This window comes from Lissotriton helveticus, chromosome 5_1 (assembly GCF_964261635.1).
Source record: "Lissotriton helveticus chromosome 5_1, aLisHel1.1, whole genome shotgun sequence".
Classification (NCBI taxonomy): domain Eukaryota; kingdom Metazoa; phylum Chordata; class Amphibia; order Caudata; family Salamandridae; genus Lissotriton; species Lissotriton helveticus.
The window spans coordinates 1214917452-1214934793 of NC_136065.1; the positions used below are offsets into that span (position 1 = coordinate 1214917452).

A 17342-nucleotide genomic window follows, 5' to 3' on the forward strand; every position below is an offset into this window, starting at 1 on the left:
AGGCGTTGAAGCACAGCTGGGTTGCATTCGGCAGCCCAGCTGGGAACCCAATGATGAGAAGCATGCCACCAACTAGGTTGGTGGGTGAGTGTTCTTCTTACAAATCCATTGGATGTTTGTACTCTGTTGCATCACACAGTCAATAAACTTGAAAGATTCACTAGTGGCTTCGACCACTTTGTTTCTATTATTTATATACTCAGTGAACCAAAAATATTCCTGTACACTTTATATTCCTTCAAACTGAAGTTTGTCACTTTGCACAGGTTGTCAGAGTTAACTAGAGTGTGCATAAGCTAATATTCATCAAGATACCTTTACTGCAAGTTACTTTCCACTGTTCAACCAGGTGACATTATCAACTTTTGGGAACTAGGAACTGGCTAGGAAATGGACTATCTGCATTTTCACCCGGCTCAACAAATGTGATCCCACATGGTAGGCACTGCCATATGGTTAAATTCCCACATTAAGCCTAATCTAATCTTTTTTCTTCTGAAAGCACAGGCACCCCCTTGGAGAATGCATGATTGTGAACTGTGCACACTAGTAACACAATGGAACCCATGGCTAGGGGTGCTATAGGTACAATGCTAAATTTCCTCTCATGGTTTGGGTAACCTCACTGACTTGCAGGACAAGCATGAAGATAAAGGTGTGTATGTTCTGTTGAATTCAAATATAGAGAGGTGCAACTCACGGAACGGCCGATTGATGCTATTAAGACTGATCTCATTTCATCTTCATGTGGTAATGAGATCAGTGATCCTTCTGTGGATATAACAAGATCAATGTGGAGTAGCATATGGTGAGCCACAGTCATAAAATTATAGGAATATACAAAATGGGTCGCACTCCGACTCCACCCACCAGCAGGTGTGCCCCAGGAGCATCATGGTAGATGCAGTCTTTAGATAGCGTGTGCGCTATATCGATGAAAAGTGTGTTGTAGCAAGGTTGCAGCACCAACTCTGGACACCGGTGTTTCGGAATAGTTGTTCCTCGTCAGCAGAGTGTAGGTTATTCGGGGTTAGCTGTGCAGGCTGCCAAGTGTTCACAGGTTGATACCTCTCACGGCGCGGGTGCGGGATCCGAGCTCGTCAGCTCAAGCTCGAGGGAGCCTATAAATGTACAAAATGGGTCGCACTCCGACTCCACCCACCAGCAGGTGTGCCCCAGGAGCATCATGGTAGATGCAGTCTTTAGATCGCGTGTGCGCTATATCGATGAAAAGTGTGTTGTAGCAAGGTTGCAGCACCAACTCTGGACACCGGTGTTTCGGAATAGTTGTTCCTCGTCAGCAGAGTGTAGGTTATTCGGGGTTAGCTGTGCAGGCTGCCAAGTGTTCACAGGTTGATACCTCTCACGGCGCGGGTGCGGGATCCGAGCTCGTCAGCTCAAGCTCGAGGGAGCCTATAAATGTACAAAATGGGTCGCACTCAGACTCCATCCACCAGCAGGTGTGCCCCAGGAGCATCATGGTAGATGCAGTCTTTAGATAGCGTGTGCGCTATATCGATGAAAAGTGTGTTGTAGCAAGGTTGCAGCACCAACTCTGGACACCGGTGTTTCGGAATAGTTGTTCCTCGTCAGCAGAGTGTAGGTTATTCGGGGTTAGCTGTGCAGGCTGCCAAGTGTTCACAGGTTGATACCTCTCACGGCGCGGGTGCGGGATCCGAGCTCGTCAGCTCAAGCTCGAGGGAGCCTATAAATGTACAAAATGGGTCGCACTCCGACTCCACCCACCAGCAGGTGTGCCCCAGAAGCATCATGGTAGATGCAGTCTTTAGATAGCGTGTGCGCTATATCGATGAAAAGTGTGTTGTAGCAAGGTTGCAGCACCAACTCTGGACACCGGTGTTTCGGAATAGTTGTTCCTCGTCAGCAGAGTGTAGGTTATTCGGGGTTAGCTGTGCAGGCTGCCAAGTGTTCACAGGTTGATACCTCTCACGGCGCGGGTGTACAAAATGGGTCGCACAAAATGGGTCGCACTCCGACTCCGACTGCATCTACCATGATGCTCCTGGGGCACACCTGCTTGTGGGTGGAGTCGGAGTGCGACCCATTTTGTACATTTAATAGGCTCCCTCGAGCTTGAGCTGACGAGCTCGGATCCCGCACCCGCGCCGTGAGAGGTATCAACCGGTGAACACTTGGCAGCCTGCACAGCTAACCCCGAATAACCTACACTCTGCTGACGAGGAACAACTATTCCGAAACACCGGTGTCCAGAGTTGGTGCTGCAACCTTGCTACAACACACTTTTCATCGATATAGCGCACACGCTATCTAAAGACTGCATCTACCATGATGCTCCTGGGGCACACCTGCTTGTGGGTGGAGTCGGAGTGCGACCCATTTTGTACATTTAATAGGCTCCCTCGAGCTTGAGCTGACGAGCTCGGATCCCGCACCCGCGCCGTGAGAGGTATCAACCTGTGAACACTTGGCAGCCTGCACAGCTAACCCCGAATAACCTACACTCTGCTGACGAGGAACAACTATTCCGAAACACCGGTGTCCAGAGTTGGTGCTGCAACCTTGCTACAACACACTTTTCATCGATATAGCGCACACGCTATCTAAAGACTGCATCTACCATGATGCTCCTGGGGCACACCTGCTTGTGGGTGGAGTCGGAGTGCGACCCATTTTGTACATTTAATAGGCTCCCTCGAGCTTGAGCTGACGAGCTCGGATCCCGCACCCGCGCCGTGAGAGGTATCAACCTGTGAACACTTGGCAGCCTGCACAGCTAACCCCGAATAACCTACACTCTGCTGACGAGGAACAACTATTCCGAAACACCGGTGTCCAGAGTTGGTGCTGCAACCTTGCTACAACACACTTTTCATCGATATAGCGCACACGCTATCTAAAGACTGCATCTACCATGATGCTCCTGGGGCACACCTGCTTGTGGGTGGAGTCGGAGTGCGACCCATTTTGTACATAAAATTATAGGACCCATTCTTACAGCTGCAGTTGGGATCAAATGGAGATTGAGCCATACTTCCAGTACTACTGGAGGGATGCAGGTTGTGCAGACGTAAATACCTATCCAAAATAGCATCCTTCATTGCAAGGAATTTACTTTAATGCCACTCACTAAATGGTGAGAGGATGCTCCTTGGGTATCTCTGGACGAGATTCTCTTGGGAAGAGTCGTTTCGGAAAGCACAGTATAGGCGAGGATTCGCCTTTAGACAAAGCTCCTTAGGCTGAGCATAAAAAAGAAGAGTCTCCAGTTTTCTCCTTAACTCTAGCTATTCCAGCTACAATTGGAGTCGTTTCGTGGGGGTAAAATACCAATTTGTGGGGGTCTTTTTTTGGGGCTGGGCAAGGGAATTTATTAAAAGGCAACCTCCAGCAAACGCTTAAGTGAGGGAATGTATCCAGGCCATGATGAGAAGGCCAGCACTAATGCTCCCCTCGCCCAGCACTGGCAGTGCCATTGTGGGCACATCCAGTGTCAAGGGGCAGCAGGGAGAACAACAACAATGGCTCGCCTCCCAGCACTGGGAGACTAGTGTGTGGGAGACCAAGAACATAGCCAGTTCTCCAACCAGTACTGGAAAAGAGTATGCCAGATGAGTGAGGAGCCAGCTGACCACGCAGGTTTTGGGGTCCCTGCGTTGTTAACCACTGCAGTGTGTGGGTGCCCCATAAAGGTAGGGCCATACACTATAGTAAACGGTTGCTGCCAGGTGACCACGGCTAAAAGAAACGGAAACAAAAATGGAAAGAAGCAGCCACAGGCACAAAGTCATCATATTAGACCACGAATACCCATGAGCCCCAGCACGGGCTTTCTTAATTTATGTACCAGTTACGGTGGTGGCCAGGAGGGAAAGGCACCATGAGGAAAGAATTGCTGTGCTTGGGGACTGCCAGGAAAGAGACTGCTCTCCCTCAAAGAGCTATACTGTTTTAAGTTTGATATTGAAGTATGCCTTCACATGCAGTGACTATCTTCAGATACCTCACAGTAGAGAGTTCATGTGTGCAGTTGAAGTAGGAAAGAAACAACAGCAAAGAAGAAGAACTATAATTTGAGTTACTCCTAGCAGTGCTTAATTAGGAAGCAGAGTCAGCAGTATGCGTAATTCATCCAGTATAGACACTCCAGGATGTCCCATGGTACGTGTGTAACCTACAGTAGAAGGCAAACTCCGAAGCAGAGTCTGAGAATAGCACAGCCAGTGCATGGGTGAGATAAAATTGCATCTGTAGCGAGAGCAGAACCGAAGAATAACACATTCCATCGCCAATGCTTGGTCCGTCAGGAATAAAGGAAAGAATAAACTTTCTGCTCTGCCTCTTTTCTGGTGCTCAATACCCACTGAGGAATAATAATTATGTTCAAATAATAAAATGTATTTGCGCATGTTCCGAATGCAAAAAAGGGTCACTGATTTCGCTATGAAATTAATTAAATTAGGAGAGCTGCTGGCTCCTTATACTAGTATACATTTTTTTACGTAAAGTGTAATATTTAATGTAAAAAATATGGAAGATGTATGATCATACTCAATTGTATACCGATTAAAAAGGTATTCTGTATTCCCAATTAAGCAGCTGGAAGCTGAAAAAACTGCAGTTCCAATGGTCATAATGGACGAATCTTCAGAGTGATAATGTCAGAATTAGGACGCATATCGGAGTGCTTTACATTTGTGAAAATTATGGTATTTCAGACCGATAAATGATCGGTGCTCATTTTATGCATAACATATTATGAACTAGTTTACAGTAAAATGTACAATACCAGGGGTTATTTCCAAACTGTAAAAACATTGTTAGCTGGCAAATTAATTCCTAGCATTTCTGGCAAACTTACTGATTTAGATTCAAATTTTAGAGTTATGTAGCTAGAGTAACATAAGGAGAACAGGCAAAAAGAGGAGCACATATACACAGAGAGGAAAGGGCTTATGGACAGACCCTTCTAGTCATTGGCTACTGTGGTTCAGCTGCCTTTGGATACTGGCTTTAACGGCGATCATTAACGTTTGTATCAGCCGACAGCATTTCACAGATTTAACCTAATCTGAAAGGTAGTTCACATACACCTTGCCTTTAATTATTCTTCATTTTTATTTGCATTTTCTTTGCCAAGTACCACTAGGATGCTCCATTTCCTTCTAGCACTCCCGTATACAACTGTTCTAACATGGAGACCAATCCAAGATTGCTGGCCGGCCACACACACATTGCTGCGGGGATGTGAAGTTGTTCTGAATACATAAGCAGACTTGCTGTACAAAGCTAGGCAGGTGTGCTTCAGGCTTTAGAAAGCACTAACCAACAGGGTGTGTAGGCAAAGAACCACTCTCCTCAGGATATTCCAGCCAGTTCAGTTAGTGGATTATTGTGCTAAAATATGCAATGCAGTCTCAGTGGTTGGGGAAAAGTCACCATATCTCAGGGTAGGTGCTCATATGCTGCACAATTTCACTCATGAGAGCATGACGAATATCCACCCACTGCCTTGAAAAGTCCCACTTGGAGAATGATACACAATGCTCCTCAGCTGCACTTTAGCCATTTGTTTCAGACAGAGCTGGATACTTACACAGTGGATATTAGGTGGAGAATGAGGTACTCTGCTGCCAGGCCGTCCCCCAGAAGGGCATGAGTCAAGAAGCCCAGGAGTTCTGCTCTCACCGAAGAGAGCTCAGACATGAAATTGGAAACGACTACAGAAGAAAGGAAAGAATCAGATGAGTTCGGACTACTTCATCAACGAAAATCCTACCCATAATCATCTACCCTCCTCTCCATCGGTCATTTCTCCAAGTTGTCTGCAAAAAGTGTAACAGAGGTGTAAGTACCAATTCACAGATTGCATATGGTGAACCCACAATGTGTGTGCTAAATTCCAATATTTGTTTCATGGGTTAATTCTAAACCTGGGCCCATGCTCCGGTAACCAGTATTTCGCGGAATCTTCACTGTCTAAAGTGTCCAATATAAAAGACAATTATATTTTGAGGTGCACCGGATGCCAATGTACCTTATGTTTTAGTACCTAAGCATTCTCTGACATTTATCCTACCTTTGCTGTAATGACAAGCACAATTGATGCTAATAATGGACAGCATGTCAATTTTACAGCCAAACTACTTGTCACAGTTATGTTACGGTAACCGTCAATATTTAATAAAGAGGCAATTCATTCATAACATACCTGGGTAATGATTAATCCAGTCTATTTAAAAGAATATAAAAATGAATAATGAGTTTGTCGTTGCACATCTTAAATACATTTATGGAATATGCAGAAATAGGATTTTGGTGCTGGGACAAGATTTTTTTCTCTTGCTTACAGCCCTGAGCATGGCTCTTCTGACTGAAGAGGAAAAAATATCTACTTTTTATATCACCGATTCCACCCACCCAGAATATAGATTCTCAGCACTTTTTGCTTCGCCATGAGGTGCCCTATTGGTTCAACAGCTGTAATGTGTGAATATATGTTTGTTTGGACATTGGTCCTGCGCCCAACCATCCCAGCAGCCAGTTGTGCCCTGCGCTCCAACCCATCTGGAGCCAGACAGAACCCCTGCCCCGCAAAAAACAGTAATCACCCCCTCCCTTTTTTTGTGGAATGTTTTATAGATCCTGCGGACTCTTGCAGGAGCTAGGGTGTAGCACGGATTACGGTGGCATTCCAGTGAGAGTCCACAGGATCGAAGCACCCCAAAAGTTTTTTTTAATTTTTTTATTTGATCCCACGGGGAGTGGTACCCTCTGGAACCCCACCACCTTCATCATAACATCCAGGGTACCCCTACCCTGTTTTTTAGACCTAATTTTCCTTTCATTTTTAGAACACGGTGACAGAGTCCCTGAGTTCAGGAAAGGCGGCTACAAAGTTTCTCTTCAGGTTGTGGCCAACCAACCTGAGTGCGAGCATCCATGCAACTCCACGAAGCAGCAGATTGGGGGGGAAAACCTCTTCTGGCAGAGCTCAAACCAAACCGTACAGATTTACATATATTTTTAACCTTAATTTACCAAAAACTACTGAACAGAATTAACTCAATTCATAAAACAGCACTTTTTCGAGTAAAGATCTAGCTTTCTGCCATTTTTGTGTGATTCCTAACAGCCATTTGGACGGCAGCTCTATTAAAAAATTCCTATGGAAATTGGATTGGAAAACTGTTTTGGAACCATCCTTTTTCCTTGGCCTCCACTTGATGGATCACACCATGATGGATCTCACTGAAACTTTCAACAACGGAGCTGAAGTACATTAGCTCCGTTTTAGAAAGTTTCGTAAAGATGTGTCAAATGCCACTAAAGTTATAAGCAAACTAAAAAAACAATTTGCTATAGTAACTAAGTCTTAACTATAACTTCACAGAGTCGACTGCTATATATTTTACCTAATAGCAAACTGTGAATATTTATAACTATTCATTACTAAATATAATTACTTAATAGCAAACTACCAGCAGATAGAAACAAAGATTGGTGGCTGGGCATTTTCAGTGACAAAAACCCAAGTCTCAAAAAAAATTCAGAACAATCTGGGGAAATTGTGAGCTCAAACAGACATAAGGAAACATTAAGGGTCATGAAATTAAAAGCAGTAGAACTAGTACTGAATATTGACAATGAACTGCATTATTTCTTAGGTGACTTGAAGATTATCAAGTGACAACAGAGTCTTGACCCACCGCTTTATGAAAACCTTTTTTGATGCTATTATGGTTAGATTTGACATGGCACACCTATGCATTCATGCTATATGCCAGACAAATATAATCAGCCTTGATTGATTACTTGATATATTTACCTGTTCGATTCCTCATTGGGATCGGAGTAAAATTGGTGTTGTCCTCTTATTTACATAATCATGCCTTTTCCAAATGACATGTTGGCATAGAGGCATTAGTGCCTATAGACACTTTTTGGTTTTGATGCCATGGTGGCCACAGTAGTCCATCTTTCATAATACATATGAATATGATCACTCGTATTTAGAGAGAAGATCCCTATGGTAGGTATTTTAGATCGACTCTCGTAATTGGGCTGACTTCTTTACATCGATTGTAGGTAATGCAAGTGTTTCATCAACTTATTTTATTTAATATGATACAGTACATACAAATGTCTGACACTCGTATTTCTGCTTAAATGACGTCCTTGTAAGCCCTATATACTTTTTAATTCTACAAGTTAATTCAATATGGCAGCTATCCATAACACCATACAGAGACGTTTGGAGTACAAGAAGGCAGAGTACTCTACCTTTGGTGAGAGTTCTTTTCTTTTGACGTTTCTTTGAAGTTTGGGCCCCAATTTTGTAATAGGACTTTAATTTGGCTATGGGAATCTGTACCAAGATTGCCTGTGTATGCATACTGTGGCATTATTTTTTGTGATGGTATTTAATATTGTATATAATGTGGTTTTGAATTACTGATGGTACGATAATCTAGTGCTTTTTAATAATAATAATAATAATAATAATAATAATCCACATTTGTAAAGCAAACAATCACCCGTAAGGGTCTCTAGGCGCTGGGGGCCGTCGGGAAGATTAAGCAAGCTATTGCCCAGAGTCACATGGTGCTGGGCTAACCTGCCGCAGGAGCCGGGGATCGAACCCTGATCCCCAGATTCCAGCGTCAGTCGCCCTGGCCGCGGCGCCACACCTCAAATATATTTTATATTTACTCATCTAGAATAATGTTGCTAAATAAAATAAAAAATTTTGAAATAGGACTTCAAAACAGCATATGGAGCTAGCCTTCAAAATGCCTTACCTTGGTGTTTTATTTCCCCCAAAGCTTGTAACAGGGTGATTTCAGGGTTTGGACCTTTGTTTTTGGGGGGGGGGGGGGGGGGAGGAAGGATGATGGGTGGGATATTTACCTGTACAACAATATATTTTATTTACTTTTTTAGTTGTGATATTCTTTTTTCAGTGTAAGAGGAGCAAGTACTTTATTTCCAAAGAATAGTAAATTGGATGTCACCAATTCTAGCATATTAGACACATGATGTGCTATGTTCTTTGGTTTCACATAATTCATTACATCACGGTTTACAGGGGTCATTATTTATGAACTGTTTTTTATTGATTTTCCAGTAACAATGAACGGACAGTGAATTGGCATAACGGGAGAGGTATTTTTAGCAGACAGACAAGACAGCTTCAGATTACAAATAAATATGACACATTAATCCAAAGGTATCCCCCAACAGTATAAAAATAAGACCAAGGCATCAAGCTTTAAGTCATACAGTCACAGATTATTGCTCACTCATTTGCCAGGAATAAGATGCTTCCACCCTCCTCTCAGTCCCCCCCCACCCACCCGGGTCATCCAAAGGTTGGCCGTCATCCTCCTCAAACAGACCCAGCAATTACACCCACAGACAGATGCTAATGCTCGTGGCAGCCTATATTCGGGGTACAACCAGCGCTAAATAGGACCAGACTGAAGGGCATTCCCAAGCTACAGTCGCTTATGCACATCTTTTCTGAGGGCTTTGTAGCGGTGAGTGATGTGGTGGCACCCTTCCCCCCCATCCTATAAGCCCCTCAAGAACCTCAGAGCTGAACACTGCCAGAAAGTCCAATCATCCGCATAAAGCCAAATTATGTGGTTTCTGTTCCCTATTTGTATGCCCCATGGGGCCATTTCTGCGCGTAACATTTGTGCTATGGGCTCAATCGCCATGGCAAACAATAACAGCGAGAGGGGGGAATCCCTGATGGGTGCCCCTCCCCACCTGCTAGGACTCCGATAGCTTCCCTCCCACCCTGAGGTTTACATGCGTCATTAGTTCTGGGATGTCACAAAGGAGAATAGAGAACTGGCACAGAATTATATCTGAAGACTATTTTAGATATTAAAACACAAGGATACTTTATTTTACAAGTCGAACATGTTCTTAGTTCCTCCTTTAAAACAAGCACACTGACATCACTACGGGTGATGTCTACGATTTTGATTAGATTTTGGTATTCTAACAATGCGGTTACCTCTTCTAGCCCTGAGGAAGTCTGTTTGAAAAGATTTGTCTAGTGACAAAACACATGTTTGCTAGTGATGTGAAAGACTGTACATCAAGGATTAGATATTTGATCTTTGTAAATAAACACCAAGAACACCACCAAGTTTAAGATGCACTGTAGTGTAGTTCCTATATTCCCAATAGGCTCTGCGCATTGGAATAATATAAACAGCAGTGTAGACGTAGGACTAAGGTCGACTAGGTCACTACTGACTATATTAGACTTAATTAGTTTTGCCAGCTAGCTCAGAGGTCACTAGAAACTTTCTCGAATAAACAAGGAGGAGTTTAACTTCCCTGGATAGACAAGAAGGGATGAGCTTCTGACAACCATAAAACATGACAACTTTGCTCCCTCAGAATAAGAGTGCATCTCTAGTCGTGTGAAAACAATAGACAGTTATTTCACTCAGTCAATTGTGCATACTTAGTTTCACCAGAGTGCAGAGAAATAGAGAGACGGGCGTTTTCAATAAAAGGTGTTATTTATTGAGCAGTCTTCTTTCTCATGCAAGAGAAATGAATTGCCATAATTGCAATACTTATCATAAAGTAAAGTGCGTACAGTAAAAGGAGTATTATGAAATAATACTGTAAAAGCATCGATATGGTTTCTTAGCCATATGATACTTTAAAATGGATAAAATATATACATACATAAAAACATTGACTAACGTACTCAACTGGTGCTTCTAAATACGCCTACCCCGGTGTACCTGGCCTAATACGTGGGAAGGAGTAAGTAAGTAGCAGTTTAAGTTAAGTTGGTTTTGCCAAGGAATCTGAATCAAGAATTCTCTTTAAGGGTTTAGTCAGCTCCGTACCTGGGTAATAGAAAGCAGGAGGTCTGGTATCTCTCTCAGGACTCGATATCCCAGCAACCCGCAGAATATCTGGAAACACCGGAGCTGGATTTTCTCGGCTGGAGAAAAAGACAGCGTCTCTCTCAGTGCGTCAAAAGGGAGGGGCGGCGTCCGTGGGCTGTCGGGCAAGTAGATAGCCGCTCTGCTCCAAACCACCGTGTGTTTGCTGAAGGCAACGTTGGTATATTTATACCTGAAAGGTGCCGGGTTTGACGTAAGGTTGGACATAAGACGTCAATAAAGATGTCACTAAGAACTGGCCGTTCTTTCAGTGGTCGCAGGAGTTCTAGGACAAATCAAAACAGAAGCATGGGGATGTCTCAGGTTGCTGGAGGTTTGGTTTGTTTAAAGAACACGTTGTACTTTCTAGGAGTCTAGGGAAGTAGCCTTGCCCGATTTGGACTGCATGGGCTATGACTAAATATGGATATGATTCTTATGCCTTTATAAGGATATTATTTATTATAACCATACAAGGGCATAAATCAGGAATATCGAATTAGGGTCCTAGATAGAAATAACACCCACTCCACGATCTGATGTCCATCATTACTAAAACTAAGCAATAGTAAACATATAACGATGCATGTGTGTTTTCCAACCCACCCCAAAATACATAAATCGCATTTGAAATGGTATATGGTAAATACACGAAAATGAGTATCGGTACTGTACGCTTTTCAAGCAGTGGTATCATTCAGTTAAAAATGCACATATATATATATATATATATATATATATATCAGCTGAATGAATTGCGAAAATTACACATGAAATGGCTCTGAATACAGAAGAGAAGGTCGAGACCATTCCATCACATGAATACAAAGTGCTGTACATATGCTAGAGGCTGAGGTAAAATATTGTCTCTAGAGTTCCTAAATTAGAAGCGCTGTTCTCCAAGAATAGTTTTACTGTAAGCAGAGTACTCTGTGCCAGAAAAAGGTAAATATTTTGGAAGTGAAAAAAAAATAATTTCGCTTTCAGGGAAAAATAGTTCCAAATGTTTTCAGTAGCTTTTGTTTATCAAAGCTGAAGGCCGAATTCAGAGTTCAGGGAACGCTGTGTGCTTGCTGCTCAAAAAGTTATTCCCGTTATTCAGGGGAGAACATCATTTCAGACAGACTTACAAAAAATTGGTCTTCAGCATCAGGTGAAAGTTCGACCAAGTTCGAAAATGCTGTAACAGTGCAGTTGTGAGAATGATTGCTATCATCGATGTCGGGATCAGCAATGCTCACAGAAGGTTGTACCTGTGTGATGCTGCTCTCATCTCGTACTCCACTGCCACATACTCGTAGTGGTGAAGTCTCAACGAATGCCGTCATCAGAATAGGTAGCCGCTGGGGACAACACGATGCACGAGTCGTTACCGGACCGAGCAAGGTATCTATTGGTACTGCTGATGGTAGTGTAAGACAGACGTCTAACACGCATTCTTCTCCGCATAGCATACATCGAAGCACAGGTAAGATGCAATCTTGCCAGATTGGTCTGAATGAAAGAAACCAGGTCATATTCAGATCTCTTAGCCAGGCTAATCCGAGGACTTTAGTTATGCGGATCCGGTAGCATATTGCTAGGATCGTTTCTTCCATCGTTGCTGGAGTTTTGTCTGCGGCTTGGCTTGCCATATCGGAGCAGAAGGATCAAAAATAAAATTCCTGCTACGAGTCCCAATAGTAGAGGTAGGCCGCCAAAGAGAGAATGGACAAAATTGGGAAAGATGCCCAGAACTGTTTCAAAGGGTGTTAACAGTCCCGAAAAAATGGTCTTAAATACATGTGCGATGCCACTGGTATCGGACAGGTTTAAGATTTGGCTTAACATTTCTACGAAATGCACGGGGCAATTTGTTGATAATAAGGAATGTATCTCTGCTGTTGTCCTTGCGATTTGCAGATCATACGTTTCTTTAGACGAGGTCAAAGGCACAGTTGTTTGTAAAAGAATGGATTTCATTCTGCTTAAAGTATCAATTCGAATAGAAGAGAAATTCAAATGAGGCCATATTGCCGCCTCCATGTCTGGAGTGCTGTTTGGATACTGTGACGGGGCTTGTCCACCGGACATGGAACGAAAGATTGACTGGTGGGACACCACTCCCCTGTTACTCACTACCTTTGCTTCCCAACAGCCGCCTGACCCCACATGGACAGAGGAGCCGGAAGCATGCTGGCCAAGTGAGACGGAGGACGGCGGTCCCTTTAACTACACGATATAGAAAGACGTAGCCCAGCCCATCAATAGCAAGGGAGGACCTTCAAAAGAGACCAGCCCCGGAAATAGCGGACGGCGTTTCCCAGGAGGAGAAAGGATAATGGAGTTCGAAGTACAGAGGAGAGTCGGGAGAAGGAGAACGGAGATGAGTCGGGGAGCGGAGATACTGACCCGAAGCCAGGAGGCCACCAGATCCACGATTCGCCCCGCCACGCACCCACGGGAGGGGCGTGGCTCCAACATGTACGGGGCCTCATAGCGGGTTGGGTGGCGCACCGGGTCCAGCCTCCCGACTGAGTGTATAGCCCCTTGTAAACTAGCCCCCTCCAAGAACCCTTTCCTGCACGAGCACCTCCCTCACGGCGTGTAATGGGTTCACACATTCACCGGTTTCCCTCACACCCGGGTCCTAAAGAACTGTATGGTTTCGTATAGCTGTCTGACACGGTCTCTCTCTCTCTCTCTTGTAACACGCCCTGGAGTTGGAGACGAAGACAGCCCAGTGTATCCCGTGCAGCAAACAGGATTCACCGCGAAAGCCGCCCTTTGATCCCGCAGCGTTTGCCAGAGAACGAATAACCAGTCGGCACAGACACTGCTACATCAAAATAAAGCCATCTTTGAAACCTTTAATAAAAGACTCAGTCTCTCACTTAACGTCCTCCCCCCTGGTCAGCCCAGTAGCCACCGACCCGAACCTAGCCAGCTCCCCGACCCTGGGACAGATACAATACTTGCATACAGCAAGTGACCATGGAACGAACGCTGACGAGATCGGCTTTTCCTGGCACCATGCCACAACAGCTGTGGTCATTTATTAGAACATAGCTGCCGTTGGAAAGCTGTCTGAAAAATGGCTCTGTTTTGCAGGAGTGCCGTGCAGGTGACATGAAAGGTTATTCGAAGACCCTTCGCAAGCTCCGTGCAAGTTAATACCTTGACACAGAAGTGTACCGCTTAGTGATTTTTAGGGCTCGGACTCCTTCCCAGTGAAACTGGGAGGAGTTTGAGAACTAATGTTAAAGGAGAAAAAAAAGAAGAAGTATCTCCTAGGGCCTTGGAGAGAGAAATTCCAGACATTCCTTAGCGTTTTCTGTCATCTGGTCAGTGATTCGTCTTCCTTGTGTTTTCGTTTTAATAGGCTTGAAGTGATAGGGTAAATGTAGTTTAGTTCCGCCATTTTGGGCATATTTCGTGCGTGCTCGCACTAAGAAGTACATAAATTATAATTAGGAGCTGTCAGCGTGCCTCCGTTAGTGAATCCAGATGGCCGGGCGCGTTCACAATTCTGCAGCTCTCAGCGCGCAGCTTCCTGAGAGGACCGTGATAACATGCCCATGGTAAACTAGAGCTACATTTCCCAAGTTTGTCGTGGACTGCGAGAGGTAACTACGTCGAAACAAAAGGAGCCGAGCACCCTTGGCGCCCAGGCGTAGGCGCATGCCTCCTTAAGGCGCTAGCTGGCTCAGGATACGGAGCAACCAAAACACACGGCGCTTCGGAAAGAATCCCGCGCAGCCCATTAAACGCTGCCGCCAGATAGCAAGGGCCGGTAATGAGGACTTTCGAACAGAAATCTAGTTTCCTGGCATGCGCTCAGACCGCAAGGGACGGGCCTGCACACTTTTCTGTTCCAGTTTCTTTCCGACATTTTCGCCAAATTGTCCATGCGAAATAAGCAGTATTTCCGAAAGGTGTTTTTGTTTATTTAACTGAAGAATTGGAAACTTCAGGACCAATTTATTTATAATTGCACAATCCATCACACAAATCAATATGATTCGTATACTCACACTTCTTAAGACATTTTTATTTCTCTGAAAGGGATTCCTGAGATGCACACTCGTAGAACTCTGCAGCGCGTTACAGAGCGGGTTTCTCCCTCCACATACTGTCTTGTAATTTAGTTTCGCATTGTACCTCGCTACATTCCTGCAGGTACGTACCCTCGGTTGAAGCTGTGCACTGAACATCTGATCTGAACAGAGCTTCTCCGACCTCCAGGACGTTTCTTGCAGCTTCGTGTAGACGGAGCCCAATATCCATCAGACACAACTACATTTTCCGGGTCTGTCTCACGAGAAAAGCAGGGCCATCAATTTGCAGTGATCTGGCTTGTGTCAGCCGCGGGGAAGCAGTTTTATTTGCAGGGCCGTGCGGTCCTGTGGGCGCAGTCTGCAGGAGGCCCCACATAGGCAGCGGTTGTCTGAAGCCCCCACTGCAGGTTATAGAGTGACCTCGGGGCCTCCCCAGGACACATCTGCAAACACAGTATCCCTCCCAGAACCAGCAAGGTAAAGCGCAATATCACAGCGCCTAGCGCTCCGAAGGAATGAATGACGCAGTTAACAGCGAGGCCGTGTATACGAGCACGAAGGGCGACAAGGCCGTGAGTAACGTCCAGACTGCTGTACGTGCAGAATAAGTGTTTTTAAAGAGAGAGCCGCCATAACAAAACGAATGCGACATGACATGGCCGCAATGCAAAATATACGGATATATCTTCAAACGGAGACTGCGTTTCAGCATTTGTAGTGAGTTAAAGGGTGCAGAATTAACAGCAATTATGGCGCAGTTCAAGGACTGCGCCTCGTGAGGAGAGGTAGCCCAGTTTCTACTATTCTCGCATTGTACATTTGGAGATCTCACAAAGCCGTGTGACCTGGGGCAGGCTGATGTGTGGCCCCGCGACCACGTAAAAACTAAAGGCTTGGTTTAGAGTTTAGCCAATGATCTGCCTAGTTATAACTGCATTAGAATATCAGAGACTGTAATAAGGCAGGCAGGTTGCAAACAGAACACATAACCCCCCTGTAATATAAACGACCTAAATATAATCCAGCGACTGAAGCCGCACTAGTAAACATTAAATACATTTTTGCAAACAGCGTGCCCTTTATGTAAAGCGTGTAATAGAAGCACCCGTCATGCACAGCGCTGCAGCTACGTATGCACACTCTTTGAACTCTCAAAAGTAACTGACATACAACGAAATTCAATTCAAATACTTCTGTAACGAAATCCTGTATGAGCTGGCATCGCACCTTCTTCATCAAACAATGGAAAGGTGCATGCATGTTTACAGAAATAGAGTGGCAGTCTCATCGAACGTGGACCTATAGAGTATGGTGCTAAAATACAGTCAACGTTTGTAGACATCCGTGCAACTGACCACTGGTAAGAATGCATTATGAATACATCCGATGTTGCACGGATGTCTACAAACGTTGATATATATATATATATATATATATATATGTATATACATATATACACACACATTATGTAAATAATATATATATGCATGTCCACACAGCTGCATACCCACATACACAGTGCTTTTATTTAAAAAAATGCAGTGGTATAAGCCTATAGGTCCTAGGGATCCGTAAATATGAACAAGACATCCCAGTCCCTGTGAAACATAGGTTTCATCATCATGATCGACAGCCGCTGCCATCTCTCTACTGTCCATTGGTTAATCAACATTCTATCCAGAGGTAAACACAATCTGTACATCCCAATTACAACCCGCGCCCACTCTCTGCTGCACCTACTGGAGAATAGCTTTAGCTATGTCTCCTTTCTATGGACTCAATGTGTGTTTTTTTACCAGTGCACATGATAGTTTCCAAAATTCTACATTTTTAAATGAGAAATTTAGTAACGCTTTGATTTTACGACGAACTCGTGCTTTATGAACGTGTCTTCATATTCACAGGGACGGGTGCGGTGCCACGTAGAACGTGAGCTATGCAGACATAAGTGCAGTGCCACCAACCTTGCAATGTTTAAGACACACGTGCTTGCAGCGCCACAAGGCTTCAAACGTGCAGACTTTACAAATGCATACAGTCGCAGGGCCGCCATACACTTCCAATTTTACAGACCCGCGTGCAGTACCACCACCATTAGCACTACCACTACCGGTACCACCACCAGTACTACCACTACCATTATTACCACCAGCAGTACTACCACTACCAGTACCACCACCAGTACCACCACTACCAGTACCACCACTACCAGTACTACCACCACCAGTACTACCACCACCAGTACTACCATTACCAGTACCACCACCTCCAGTACTACCAGTAACACCACCACCAGTACTACCACTACCAATACCACCACCACCACCACCACCACTACCAGTACTACCACTACCAGAACTACCAGTACCACTACCACCACCACCAGTACCACCATCACCAGTAC

At 44.5% G+C, this 17342-nt stretch overlaps 1 protein-coding gene across 3 annotated transcripts in view; it reads right to left on the minus strand.

Annotated features, from left to right (window-relative positions):
• MCMBP (minichromosome maintenance complex binding protein) overlaps window positions 1–17342 on the minus strand; it is a 184584-nt gene that overhangs the window by 14939 nt on the left and 152303 nt on the right. For all 3 annotated transcript variants that reach the window (XM_078643928.1, XM_078643929.1, XM_078643930.1), the window contains exon 10: window positions 5576–5699. In XM_078643928.1, coding sequence (XP_078500054.1) covers window positions 5576–5699 — 124 coding nt within the window. The remainder of the gene's footprint in view (window positions 1–5575; window positions 5700–17342) is intronic.